This window comes from Chenopodium album, chromosome 5, assembly GCF_948465745.1.
Source record: "Chenopodium album chromosome 5, dcCheAlbu1.1, whole genome shotgun sequence".
Classification (NCBI taxonomy): Eukaryota; Viridiplantae; Streptophyta; class Magnoliopsida; order Caryophyllales; family Amaranthaceae; genus Chenopodium; species Chenopodium album.
The window spans coordinates 2,546,535-2,561,172 of NC_137838.1; the positions used below are offsets into that span (position 1 = coordinate 2,546,535).

A 14,638-nucleotide genomic window follows, 5' to 3' on the forward strand; every position below is an offset into this window, starting at 1 on the left:
AGATGCTTTGTAAAAGTAGGGCATATTGAAGAAGCGGAAAAAGAAGGATATGAGCATCAAGCCCATCAAAAGTATTGCAACAAAATTAATATTCTTGGTAAAACAAATTAATCTAGCTTTCTAAAATACTAACGAAATTCAAATTGGAGAAAACGTAATACTCTAGATCAATCAATTCTAATTACATGATCTATATCGATAATGTACTACAAATGCTTTATTACTCCGTGATTAATCCCATTCATGAAATCAACCATTCAACCTATTATTCATCAACCGAAGAGTAAATCATGTTTATTAATTTGACTCCTTAGACCTCCACTCCTCAAATTTATGCATAATTTAAGACCGAACATCTTCCATGATTCTTGTCAACAATAAATAATCTCATCAAGACTTTACTAATTTCCCTAACAAATGATTAATCTAATTTCAAATTTTCAATCTAATTCAAAAAGTATACTCCATAGTCCATATGTTTCTAGTCAACACATGAGTTTATCATTTTATGGTTGATTCATGGTAAACAATCATAATTCAACAACCTTTTTATTTATTTATTTTGAATGAAACAACCAAGAAATTTAATCCACCTTCAATTATTTTTTAAAAAAAAAAAGAAAAGAAAAACAGGATAAAATGAAAAAAAAATGAAGAAACGTAGAACAGGTGAAAGACAAAAGGTAAAGTTGATCCACTCTCAAAAATCAAAATCAGTCCATCAAGTTTCTCTCTCTTCTTTCTCTCTCCTCTTTCTCTGCACAACTCAGTTTTCTTCAGAAGACAATTACTCTTACAGGGGTAGCTGCCACGTTTTTTTCCTCCAATTTCATTATTTTCCCTTTTTTATTACTCAATTATTTTCATGGCTGCTGCTCTTTTTCCCTCCTTCTTTCTCTGTTCTTGATTTTCAATTTCTGGGGTTTTCTGCTAAATTTCCAATTACCCTAATCATAATCAGTAGCAATTCTAAACATCCAGAAAAAATTTCATGGTAGAAACCCCAATAACCCTTAAAAATCCCACCTTTTTCAGTTTTAGAGGGAAGAAGTAGCGAAGAGAGAGAAAAGGAGGCGGAGATGGGCAATTCATTTGGTTGCTCCGCCTCCGGTGAGCGGCTTGTGTCGGCTGCAAGAGACGGTGATTTGGTTGAAGCTAAGATGCTTCTAGAATGTAACCCTTGTCTTGCTAAATACTCTACTTTTGGTGGTCTTAATTCTCCTCTTCATTTTGCTGCTGCTAAGGGTCATAATGAGGTATTTCCCACTTCAATTTTTTTGTTTTTATTACAAATTTTTTAGTTTTTCAACATATTTATATTCTTGGGTTTTGTTTGTTTATTGAATTTTGATGTTAGATTGTGGCATTGTTGCTTGAGAATGGGGCTGATGTCAATTCCAGAAATTATTGTGGACAGGTATTGAATTTTATTTGATTAATTTGGTGTTGGAATGTTTGTATTTCTTGTGGGTTTTGTTAATTTTGGTGTTCTAATGGATGATCATTGGTTAAGGATGCTGTTGAGCTCTAAAGTCTAAACTTGTGAATTTTGTGAAACATATAATTTTTCTTATTTAATTGTCGACACTAAAGTAGAAATTTAGGAATGAGTTGATTGATTGTTTTTCATGATTATTCGAAGACGGCGTTGATGCAAGCATGTAGATATGGGCACTGGGAGGTTGTGCAAACTCTTCTGCTCTTCAGATGTAATGTGAGTTTTTGACTACTATTAGTTTACAGATTACAAGGATGCTATTTATGTTCTCTGGTTTTTGGTATTTCTGATTTTGATTTTGTGTAAAAGTTGTGTCTGCTCAATTTGGAGCTTTGAGTTTTGAGGTTTTTACTGTTGTGTTGCAGGTTACTAGAGCAGACTACCTCAGTGGTAGAACAGCTCTTCATTTTGCGGCTGTTAATGGCCACGTGAGATGCATAAGGCTGTTGTTTGCTGATTTTGTCCCAAGTGCACCGTTAGATTCTTTGAGTGCTTTAAGTGCCGAGGGTGGTGAAGGTTCCAATGGGAAAAACAGGTATGACCAGTTACCATGGCCTTTATTCATCTACCTTTCTGTGTAACTTGTGGCGGTCAGTATGATGAATTGTACAGCTATGCATGTTGATTGCCATTTCTCAGACATGGATTTATGTGATAGTAGAGGACAGAAAGAATAGTAGAAAACGGAGGAGAGATGCTAGTAAACTCTTAATTCTGAAAATCAGTATGTGTTTCTTGATAAGTTAGCAAACTGACTAGTTGAGTGAGAATGTGCTCAAATGAATCAAACAAACTCTAACCTTAAATAGTTTCAAGTTGATGTTGAGGCCCTACGAGAGGCTTATAGTCGAAATTGGATTGACACTTTGACAGTGACCAGGGTGATATGAGAAACTTGAGTGTAGACTATAGACTTTTAAGTTGCATGGTATTGCATGAGTACCAATCTTAAATCATAGAGTGAATTATATAATTTGCAAATTTTGAAAGGACTATCAACCTGTAGATCAGGGGGAAGTCTTCACATACACTTTATTTTTTATTTTCTATGAAGGAAGACATGATGTACATTCAGTCGATGTGTTGCTGGTAACTCATCCTTTTCTAATGGCTAGACCAAGGAGGGCTCTAAGTTGTCATATTTACCACTGAAGCATGTGGCATAAGCTAATATATATCCCAGTATTAAGTGGTAAATACTGATTTGGAAGTTTCAAGCAAGTTTGTGTTACTACATTCAGTTACATTGTGGTTTAGTAGATGATACCTTTGGTAGCAAAGTAAGTAGTGGTTTCAAAATATAGGCTAGGGTCTAGGGGTTCTGCTTGAGCAGAGCAACTTGCGGGCAGCTCAAACTCGACTCGAGTTGGCTCGTGTTCGCTCGAATCAGCTCGAAACTCGATAAGTGTACAAGAAATTCAAATTTTTTTTGTTCTTCTCTCTTTAGTTACTAGGCTCAAGACATTAGTAACTATGACATTTGGCTAATTGCGACTTTTATTGAAAACTTGGGTCTCAATAAAAGTTTTATAGACTTCTTTGAAAGCATTGCTTTTTGAGGTAAGCAAGTGAGTTTAAGAAGCTCTGCAAAAGCCATCAAATATGGTGTGGAAGCTATTGATGGGTAAGGGTCTTGGGTCTTACAAGTCTACTGAATAATTAAGCTGCCTTTGATTGAACAAGGTCAACTGCCTCAGGATTCTGGAAGTTACTGTACAGAAGTCATTTTTTTGGGGGGGACCTTAACCAGAGGAATCAGCATTGGCTTGCCTTGTAGAATTGGAATTTTAATAAAGTAAAAGATGTTAACTTGTTTGGTACTTTGGCTGTCCTAATTCCATGTTTCTTTATCTTTAATAATGAGAAGATCCTAGCTTACTTTTGTCTGTTTTAACATTTATAAGACATTGGAAACTTCTGTTTGCAAGATGTTTGTGCGGTGTATAATTAATGAGTTAAAAACTGCTTGCTATTTTTTATGGGCTATAGGCATTGCCAGATGCTGCAATGATGTGGTATCCTGACTTTTGATCTGTGTGTATTGGGTATATTCCATTTCATTGTACCAACAGGGTATTACATTTTATCTGGCAGGCATGCATTCTAATCATCTTCTGTGTTGTCAGTTGTAGTTAGAGTGTAATATTAGAATGTATCGGTCATATCAAAGGGAAAGACTTTCTTCCTTCTTTTTTTTGGTGGTTGATCATTCGTAGAAGTTACAAATATAGACCAAGTTAATTTTCTGTCTTGCAGTGCATATATTTTGTCATTAGAGATTATGGTTAAAGTTGTCATTTTGTGTATTTCATCTTGGGTAGTGATTAGATTTCCTAAACAAATTTGTTGGGGAATGGAAAGGTTGATATACAAGTTAATCAGAAGATTATATTCATAGCTGTGGAGGCCACTAACCCCCAAATCATTTTGGGACTTAGGCTTTGTTGTTGTTGTAGAGGCCACTAACCATGATAATTTCAACTCTTGGTCTTTTCAGTGCTCTGGCAAAGTTTGTAAATAAGCCAGCTGATGGTGGCATTACAGCCCTTCACATGGCTGCATTAAATGGGTATTTTGACTGCATGCAGCTTCTCCTTGATCTCCAGGCAAATGTATCAGTTGTGACGTTTCATTATGGCACTTCCATGGACTTAATAGGTTAGATCTTTAATTGCACTTAATTGTCTGTTAACCTTCCTCAAATAGTAGCTAATGTTTGCATCAAAACCTGTTAATTAAACGTGTCTATAATCCACAGGAGCTGGAAGTACACCTTTGCATTATGCTGCTTGTGGGGGAAATCTGAAATGCTGCCAGGTGATCAATTTTACATTTAATGACTTTAAACGCATAATTATATTGTTGAGCATTGAATAGATATATATTTTATTCTCAGATTCTCCTTGCAAGAGGTGCCAGTCGCTTGACTTTGAACTGCAATGGGTAAATTATATTGGACAGCCCTTCTAAGCTTCGTCATTCTTTTTATATGCAAGCTTATTAATTGTTCGCTTTCTTTCAGATGGCTTCCAGTTGATGTTGCAAAAATGTGGGGACGTCTTTGGCTTGAACCTTTACTTGCACCAAGTTCTGATTCTATAATTCCAGTATTTCCTCCTTCAAACTACCTATCTTTGCCTCTAATGAGTGTACTCAACATAGCAAGGTAAGCTCCAATATTTTATGCCGCTACATTGGCTGTAGCTCATATGAGTGGGCTTAGTGGGCATGCCTTGATTAAAGAGCCTATTGCTTGTATTGTGAGTTTGTGACATGCTAATGTCAGCTAAAAGACACGAAGTTTTAGTGGAGGCAATGGAACAGTATTTTATTGAATCAACTCAATGATAAATGTAAACTGAAGGCTGACATGATGTGAACCACCTATATTGCTCCTCATCTGGAAATAAGTTGCTCGTGGCAAAATTATCTTTTTATATAGTAATTTCATTATAAATTATTTAGAGTAATTGGGAAGGCTAGAGGTGCTCAATTATTATATTGGTAAAGGGTTTCAAGTCCCAAAATTGTGATGGTCTTAGGACTGTGACTTTTTATTCTAGACAGGAATTATTTCCTTCGTGTTTTTTTTTTTTTTTTTTTTTTTTCCTTTTTCTTTTTACCTTGGCTGGAAAGATGCGGACTTTATAGTTGAGAAAATCATGTTGAATTATTTGTTCTCTTTGACATCTCTGTCTTATAGCCTGTTTCTGTGGGATGGTACCAAATCTTCTCGTGAAGTTCCTTCGTTTCATCTCCATCTACAAACTGTCATGGTGGAAATGATGTTTTTAGCAACTACAATAAATAGGCATGCTGTTAGTTTCTGGAATGCCGCTTCTATTCAAGTGTTCTTCTAAAAGTTAAACAAGGAAATACACATATCACATTAAAGATGAATTTCTAGGATAATTGCTTAAGAATTTCTTAAAGTCAATTTGATGGTTTGTGTTTCCCCTTGGTTCAGTGGAAATTTTTTCATGAAGTGGTTATAGTCTGGACTGAGACTAACTGGGTTTATGTTTGTGATGATTCTCAGAGAAAATGGGTTGCAGGCTTCAGTATCCTCCTTTGATGAGTCAGATACCTGTGCTGTATGCTTGGAGAGAGCATGTAGTGTAGCTGCGGAAGGTATTTTATTGACTTTTATTGATCCACTCAAGTTTGTCTGATGTTTCAATCTCAACTAGACCAACTGTCACAATCCTAATTACTCCCTTCCCTGAGGGGGTAAAAATGCACTAGGGCCAGAAAATGTGAACAAAATACCCCAGTATGGTAGGGCATCAGATATTCACTATATTTCTTCTTTGCTCTTTCTCCAGTTTTTGATATATTGAAAAGCTGAGCTTAGATTGATGTATTTTATTACTGTTTATCATTTGCTTAATGGAATTTCCATGCAAATCTTCAAACATGCTTATCTGTTATTCTGAAACTACTCACATTTTAGGACCATTAACCAGGAGTTTAGAACATATTAGGGCCATTAATAGGACCAAATAGTATCTCTATCATGCTTAACACAGCCCTAGATAAGATCAGCTGCAGAAGCATGTGCCACTCTTAGTATTGCTGATAATTGAACAAAACAGAAAATCAAGAAGGATAATGCTGATGACATATAAGTAAACGAGGGATAAAAAAAATTGTGATAAGTATTTCCCATTAAGGGATTTATGTGAGACTTGTGACTACAGACTCCCTCTTCCCTAGCTTTTTGTGGTTACATGTCCTCTTTCCCAAAATTTTGTTTATGGAATTAAAAATGAGCTATAACTGCTTCACTTCATGGAGTACTCAGTAGCCAATTCTTATGTAAGTACAGGGCTTTGAATACTTTTGCCGTTGGGAAGCCAAATGTGACCTTGAGATTGAACTTTATAGAGCACAATTTCTTCAGGGACCTTTTTTGTAAAAAATCAAAATAACAAACCTCCAGATATCTGAAACTTTTAACTGCTCTATGTGGCTCGGACTATATAATCATAGCTCCTTTTTTTTTCAAGAAACTAAAGCTGGGTGCCTAAAGGTCTGTTATTCATTTTTCTTGGGAGAAATAAATCACACTTGGCCCTATAGAAGTTTTAGGTTGCTGAAGTTTATGATGTTGGGTCTCCACCCTCCAGTTAAACTTCCCTAGTAAATTCAGCTTCAGAGTGAGCAAACTTCCCTGAAAGTGCCCTCATTTCCTAACCCTGTGCTGAAAGTAGGCTCTTTTGAGTATTGAGGCATTAGATTAATTGGTATTGAAGACTTCAAAATTGTCTGGCATAGAAGACTAGAAGTTACCTTTGTTGCTCTAATAACCATCCAATTTTTCTGGATATAATAGCTGGTATCCAGGCATGATGGTAAGACCAAAGAAACTCTATTGCAAACCTAAAGTTTTAAGCATCAACCTGTTTTTATTTATTTATTTATTTTTTATTTTTTTGCATGACTGCTTCCACTGTATCATTACCGTGATTGTTTAGCTTCTAGGTAATGAAATTTGATAGTGTTTGATTTCATGCCCAATATCTACCCTCTCCTCCAAGGATTATTATTTTTACATCCTAGGTAATTTGGATTAATAACAAGTACTAGTACATAATACCATCCATTCCTATGCAGGTTGTGGACACCAACTTTGTGTCAAATGTGCACTCTATCTTTGCTCCACATGTAACATTTCTTCTGAGGTGGTTGGGCCACCAGGGTCAATTCCCTGCCCACTTTGCAGACACGGGATTGTCTCCTTTGTTAAACTTCCGGGTTCTCTCGAAAAAGAAATAAAACTTCCGCTCTCTCTTGGCTTCTGCACACCTTGTATGCTTCATCCACGTGATTCTGATCGGTCAACAGCCACTTCTACACCAGACATTAGGAAGAATCGGGTAGCTTCAGTTTCCTCAGATATGTTCTGCCCTGTCTCTTGCAGTCCATTTCCCTCAGCTGCGATCCCCCTGTGCCATTGCAACGAGGGTCCATGCCCATCTTTTGAACCCCGAGATATGGAGAGAGCAGTTGAGTCTCCCCGTCATTCACAAGGAACAGTGGACTCAGATAAAATGGAAGGTCCTAGACTGGAAAGAACAAGCTGTTCGAGCATGTTCTGGGGAAGGAGGAGTTGCAGCAGAGAACATCAGTGCAATTCTGAGATTAATGCTTAGTACAAAATTAGACATTCATTGTGTGTTTCTGAGTCTTCGACCTTCTATTCAATCAGCTTCCTGCTGATATATTTAGAAATCATGTTGGGGGGTGTTTATTCGATAGAATTAGGGTTTAAAAAAATGGTGTCGCAAAGCGCAAGGTTTCAAATTTCTGCTGTAGTGTTTAGAGGTTTTGAAATTAGGGGTCTGTAAATTTTGATGTCCAAAGAATTGGTTGGATTGCTCTCTACTTCCTTTTTATCCCACTTGTACACAGGTTCACACATTGATTGTTTAAACATGAAGATTGATCTGTAAGATAGAACTTGTGCCGAAAATCTTCTAAACTCTCCTTTTCCTTTAGTTTTAGACTTAATCCGTCTCAAATTAACTTAAGATAAAATTTTATTTAAGTTTGTACCATTATGTTGCTTCCATTTAAGGGTCAAAAATGAAAATGAAACTTTCTTATGGGCCTCAAAGAAAAAATTCCCGGTTGTAATTTCTAACAAAGTAATAATGAATTCTTCTAATATGATATATTATCAATAATTTTACATATTAAGACATTAGGATTTAGCCATATTGCACTTCATGTAGGATTATAAAAGCACATCTTTCCAATGTAGATTATCAAAATAATTTGATATATAATCAATAATTTGTACCGGTCCTGAAAACCCGATTAAAATTGTGCACTTTTAAGGGTCTTAAACACACTTTTTACGACCTCAAAACATACAAGGTTAATAATACGGAGTAGGAAAATACAGTAAATACGGAGTATGAGGTAAATAGGAAATGATTTGCGACTAGTGAACCAAAAAAACAACCAAACTAAACTAATCTCGAGTTTACTCGATCCAAAAGTGATCGATCAGATTAACTAATTTGACAGGTATGGTGAAGTGCATACTGATACAAGTGATGGGACATTCAGTTAATATTAGTACTACGTACGGAGTATAATATCCCAGCAATAGTACAGACTACAATCTACAGAGGGATGCATGGAAGGGGGGAGGGGGGGGGGGGGGGCTCCGATTTCAAATTTGCAATGCCACCACTTAATGACATAAGTGTGCTACTCCTTTTTATTTACGGAGTAATCCTTTCATTCCCAAATATAGTGTCTTTACGGACTAAATAGGGAGTATTTTATTTTAAATGATTTTTATGACGTATATTTGTTCATAATACTTGTCCTTAGGTAATAACAAAACTTACTGTATAAAATATGATATTGTTAAATCACATATTGAGACAAATTTAATAATATCTTACGTGAAAAATACTACGTAGACACTTTTTGTTTTGTGACAGTTCGAGTATTAAACAAGTAAATCACATCAAAGATTAAAGGACATACAATAACACATGAATAACATTACATAGCTAATAATTTCTGAAATACAATCATTCAGAAATCTAAGCTAGTTCCTCTTATGAAACACAACCATTTCTTAATTTACCCTTCCAAATTAAACCTACGTACCCTTTTCCCAATTAAAAACGTACACAACATGCATGTAACATAAAATATAATACTAGCTAGACACCTTAATAATAACGTACATTATAACATAATGTGTATATATTTATATATCTTGCTTGGCTTAATTATGATTTATGATAATAATTAATTATGTTGATCATCTTCTTCTGGCAGCAGTCTCTCTTTGTGCATTGAAGTAGACGACGGCGACCGGGAGGCCGAGGCCATTTTCAGCAGCAAACCTCCTAGTGTTGAAACAGTCACGTGACGACGGTGTCCTCACTGTCTGCCTTCCTCTTGTTTGCTTGAACAATATAAATATGTACCTATGTATTCCCACCACTGGCTTTGGTGTTTCATAGCACACTATTTCTTTACCTACATGTTCAATTTTTTAAACACATTAGATTATCAAAACAATAATTATATTTTTTAAATATTATTTACTAATATATATACATAATTAACTAATACTTGTACGATTATTTGCTAATATGATTAAACTAATATTAGTACTTGTACTTTTATTTATGCTTATAGTTGGCAAGGCATCATATACGAGGAATGTTTGTAAATAAGATAAGAGTTAGCTAAATATATATATTAATAATTGAAATTCTTTTTTTTTTTTTTTTTTGTAAAAAAAATAAATTACTATTGCTTTGTAATAAAGTTGTTAATGTGATTAAATGAAGAAAAAATTTCATTGGACTAGAACTCTAGAAGATGCGAACCAATGACATAAAATTAAGATAATATTATTCAACTTTATTTATATGATACATATGCATAGTGGATGGAAGCAAACACAAGGATTTTTCAAAAGAAATTTTGTAGATGTCTACATCAAATATTATCACTTGCTTTGTCCACTACTAGCAACAACCACGCAATAACATTACTAGTTCAAATTTCGTTGCATTGTGAGATTAAGACTTACCAAATGTAATATCAGTTGTTCCGGGAATATCTGTCACAATCCTACAAGATGTACGGAAATAAAAGATAAATACATTAAGCTACATTATAAATTCACAATTATTACTTCTAACAAAAAAGTTGAAGAAAATATGAGATATTTGGTGGGTTATAGAAATACTAACCAATGGAGATGTTCTCTTAGATATGGGTCGCTAGGGCTTGGTGCATCTGGGTCTACCATGATCTACAAAACAAAACCATAACATACATAATCAAAACTATGGTAAGTAATTACTGTGTATATATATAATGAAAAATGAATTAAGTTGAAATACGTGCATCCAAATATAACAATGTGAACTCATGTTTTTCAGTTGTCACGTTACGAATTCAAATTAAAATGTCGATAGTAATTACAGTAAAATCCGGAAAAAGCTAAGTATTGTTTCTTTTCTTTTACATGCAACTAACATAAACAACCATGCATCTAGTTAGCTAGGAAAGGGTTGTTAGTAGTGAAACTTACCAAAGTATAAGCGGACCTCATGTCTTCACCACCAATCTCGACTCGAGGTTTGGAAGCAACAACAGCAGGCATAAGCTCATGGCCATTGGAAACTTGCTTGCTTGAGTTGTAAGTCACATCTAACCTCACACTTGGGTTGAAAATGTCAACCACCTCTCCTATAACCCTTCCTATTATCAAAGGCTCTACTCCTCTTGCCATGAAGATAAAAATATAACTAAGTGATGAATTGAAATATTAAGTAACAAGTTACAATCCAAATAAGTGTATACTAGACAAATACAAGTTTCTTCTCTTTTATCTTTGGTGCAATATAATGGCTATTACCTACATGTATGGCCTTTTTATAGACACAAAATTTTTAGAGAGAGAAAAAGAGAACCCAAAAATAGGGAGCTAGTGAGAGAATAGAATTTCTTTCTTTTTTTTTTTTTTTTTTTTTTTTTTTTTTTTTTTTTTTGTAGAAGCTTAATACTCCCTCCGTCCCAAATTACTTGCAATGGTTTGACTTTTTGCACTATTCACACATCTCCTTTTGACCATCTTTTTTAACTATTATATGAAAGTCAATGTAATCATATAAGATGTTGTTGGGTCTATTTTAATGTATAGTTTCTTAATATAAACTTTTTATAACCTATATAAATATATAATAAAAGATATAGACGGTCAAACATGTGCATCGGCAAGCGTATCCAGTCAAAATGTTGCAAATAAACTGGGATAAAGGGAGTAATATTTTAGAATAAATTTGGACATAACCATCAAGATTTGTACAGCTATCATGAAAAAACACACACGTTTGAATAAATTCAATAGATGCAACAAGTTGAGACAATATGTAGTGTTAGAGATGCCCTTTTTTCTTTTTGGAAATCTCTCTTACAATAGCTAAGATACCCTTTTCTAGTTTTGAATCAATTATATAAGAGAAACTTGTAGTTGATTCCAGTGGTTTGAATATAAAAAATAATTTACGTGTTTTACTTTACACTTATTCCCTATATAAAGTCGAGAAAATATTTAGTTTGCATATATCCAGGCCAACACATACACATGAAATAGGGTTTAAAAGTCTGGTGATCCATGAGAGTGTTAAGTTTTATTGTAGTCGTGAATATAATAAAAGTAAATCAGAGTGCAAGAATCTATTTGTCAATGGCTTATTGGCTATTAAGAGTGGAGAATTTACTTTTTGTCTAATTAAAAATCATTATCTTTTGGACGAATAGGAATTCAGCTTTTTGTTCATAAAACATGACTTTGATGAAAAAATATCTTATCAAGAAGCATGGGATATGTTGCTAATCATATAAATTACTCATGCAAAAGAAACAAGAAGGACAGCTACTTATCTTATTGGGGGATGCTTTACTTGATTTAGTAGTGAAAAGACTTGTTTTTTTAATGTCATTTCTTAGATTATTGTTGGAGAATGTCAGGGAGAACCAAAATTTTCCTTAATAAGAATAATAAATTTTTTGACATTATTTATTGTTTGTATCATTTTTGACAAAAATGTTTTTTTTTGCTTATTTAATTATAGATTATTATTATTATTATTATTCAACTAGGCCGGTTCATGCATATGTAAAGAGTCATATTTCATGTACATCGTCCAATCAATATTCTTCTCCAAGTTTAAGGCCGCCAAATCAATAGTCATGCTATTGTAAATTAACTAAATTTGTATGGGAAGTAATTTATATAAATTGTAATGTACAATAATCAATCATCAAGTGAGTGAGTGACATTTAATGCTCAATCAAACTATTCAAAAATAAAATGATGATAATAATATTGAAAAGTGATAGAAGTAGGAAGTATATGATGAGTAAAAAATTATATTTAAAGTTTATATTATATATGCTCTAAAATTATAATTATTAGTATTCGTAATTTTGTAAGATGTTCTAATATCTTCATTCATAAAGGCTAACTATAAAAGCGTTAATTATATATTTATAGTTGAGATGACATTGAATGATTAGAAATGCATGATAAAATTATTTTCAATTGATGTTATTAATATCTTATGATGTTTTACTTTTGTGTGTATGTTGTACTTCGATCCATATATTTTCTTCTTAAAATCAATGAGGGAGTAGATTAATTTCGCAAATTGATGTTCTAAATCATCAAATAAATAAAAAGAGGGAATATAAATTCTGGACATTATCTCATGTAATTAAGAACAGTGCAATTATCAAATATAAAACATCCTTTATAGTGGAATCTTCATAGAGATTACAAGTTGATCAAGTTGAAACACTATTCTTGATAATCTTGTTAAATAACTGATACTAAGTACAATTAGACTAGTAATAAAAACAAACAAAAATCTCATTGAAAATTGTACTATTAAAAATAAATTTGTACGTAAAAGAGACATGAACTGATAAATATTAACTTGTATAAGTATATATTAATCACAAAAACCACCTAATACATACCGAAAACGTTACAAGTAAAGAACAACCAAAGTGTACGATAAACATTTGTACGGCCGATTCTGATGCATTCTCATTAGAACTGTCAAAAGTTGACTCAACTCGAAATACCGACTCAAACCCGATTATTAACCGAACCATCTGAACCCGAAAAAATGGTGACCCAAACCTGACATGACCCGACCTGAAACCAACCCTAGACCCGAGTTGACCCGAGTATGTGAGACCGGACCCGAACATAAACTGACCTGGAGATGACCCGACCCGAACGTAACCCGTAAATATTTGACCTGAACCGAACCCGACTGGAACCGAAATTGATCCAAACCCATTTTAACCTGTCAAAACCCGAATTTAATACGACTTATTACTAAATTGACCTGAAATCAACCCGACTTCTTCCTAACCCAACCCGAATTTAACCCAACCTGTTACAAACTCGACCCGAAATCAACCCAACTTGTTATTAACCTGACCCAAATTCAGCCCGACTTGTTATTGAACCGACCCGAATTTTACCAGACCTATTACTAACCCGACCAAAAAATTCAACCCGATCTGTTACTAACCCGACTCGAAATCAACACGACTTGTTATTGACCCGACCTAAATTTATCCAAAAATGTTCCTGACCCGATTTCAAATCACCTTAAATGCAATTTAGACCACCTAATTATTGTTGATCAAAGCATTTTGTCTAGGGAGACCAAGTCGGTCCAGGCCAGCAAATTAAAGAAAGGAGCATCATCCTCAAATTTGAGAGTTAAATATAGTATATATTTGTTGTATGATCAAAGAAGATAATTATCTTCCTAAATTATAGACTATAATATAGTTCCCTGGTATATTACCATGTATATTATAGTCAAAGGAAATAATTAGCTTGATAAAAATGATAATTATCTATTTATAGTTAATTGAACTCGAATATGACTTGACTTGGAAATGACCCGACCTGATTGTAACCTGTAAATTATTGACTTGAACATAACCCGACTTGAATCCGAGAATAACCCGACTTGGAAATGACTCAACCTGATTATAACCCTCAAATTATTGACTTGAACCGAACCCGATTTGAACCCGAAAATGACCCAACTTGAAAATGACCCGACCTGATTATAACCCACAAACTATTGACTTGAAACGAACCCGACTCAAACCCGAGAATGACCCGACCTGATTCTAACCCGTAAATTATTTACTTGAACCGATCTCGACTCGAACTTGAGAATTACCCTAACCCGTTTTAACCCGTGAAAACCCGAATTAAACCTGACCTATTGTTCACACAACCCGAATGTAACTCGACCAGTTATTAACCCAACCCAAACCCGATAAGAAGTATGACCCGACATGCCAACTCAAGCATGACCAAACAAAAACCCGACCCGCATAGATTATGCCGTTATGGAATTAATCCGAGTCGACCCGACCCACTTATACTGACCAAAACCCGACCCGTTTACCCGAATTGACAGCTCTACCCAAAACCTCCAAAATTTCTTAAAAAGCGTGGATATTAGCCTTCAATTTTGTAATTTTTTGAATTTTTTTCACCTGCAAATAAAAATTGCCGAAATGTTTACCATGGTCCCTAATACCCTCCAG

At 34.3% G+C, this 14,638-nt stretch overlaps 2 protein-coding genes across 2 annotated transcripts; one reads left to right on the top strand and one right to left on the bottom strand.

The window, feature by feature from the left end:
- The first annotated feature begins 749 nt into the window (after window positions 1-749).
- Window positions 750-7,973, top strand: LOC145631493 (E3 ubiquitin-protein ligase XBAT33-like). The gene is made up of 10 exons (XM_081683588.1): window positions 750-1,256; window positions 1,358-1,417; window positions 1,643-1,714; window positions 1,864-2,033; window positions 3,996-4,156; window positions 4,257-4,315; window positions 4,395-4,441; window positions 4,521-4,664; window positions 5,538-5,629; window positions 7,115-7,973. Exons 1-10 carry the CDS (start codon window positions 1,080-1,082, stop codon window positions 7,651-7,653), a joined length of 1,521 nt encoding a protein of 506 aa, XP_081539714.1. The 5' UTR covers window positions 750-1,079; the 3' UTR covers window positions 7,654-7,973.
- Window positions 7,974-9,081: 1,108 nt separating this feature from the next.
- LOC145630043 (CEN-like protein 1) lies at window positions 9,082-10,868 on the bottom strand. The gene is made up of 4 exons (XM_081682277.1): window positions 10,578-10,868; window positions 10,234-10,295; window positions 10,071-10,111; window positions 9,082-9,508 (listed from the first exon to the last, which is right to left on the bottom strand). The coding sequence occupies exons 1-4, from the start codon at window positions 10,776-10,778 to the stop codon at window positions 9,288-9,290; spliced, it is 525 nt and encodes a 174-aa protein (XP_081538403.1). The 5' UTR covers window positions 10,779-10,868; the 3' UTR covers window positions 9,082-9,287.
- Between the last annotated feature and the right edge of the window lie 3,770 nt (window positions 10,869-14,638).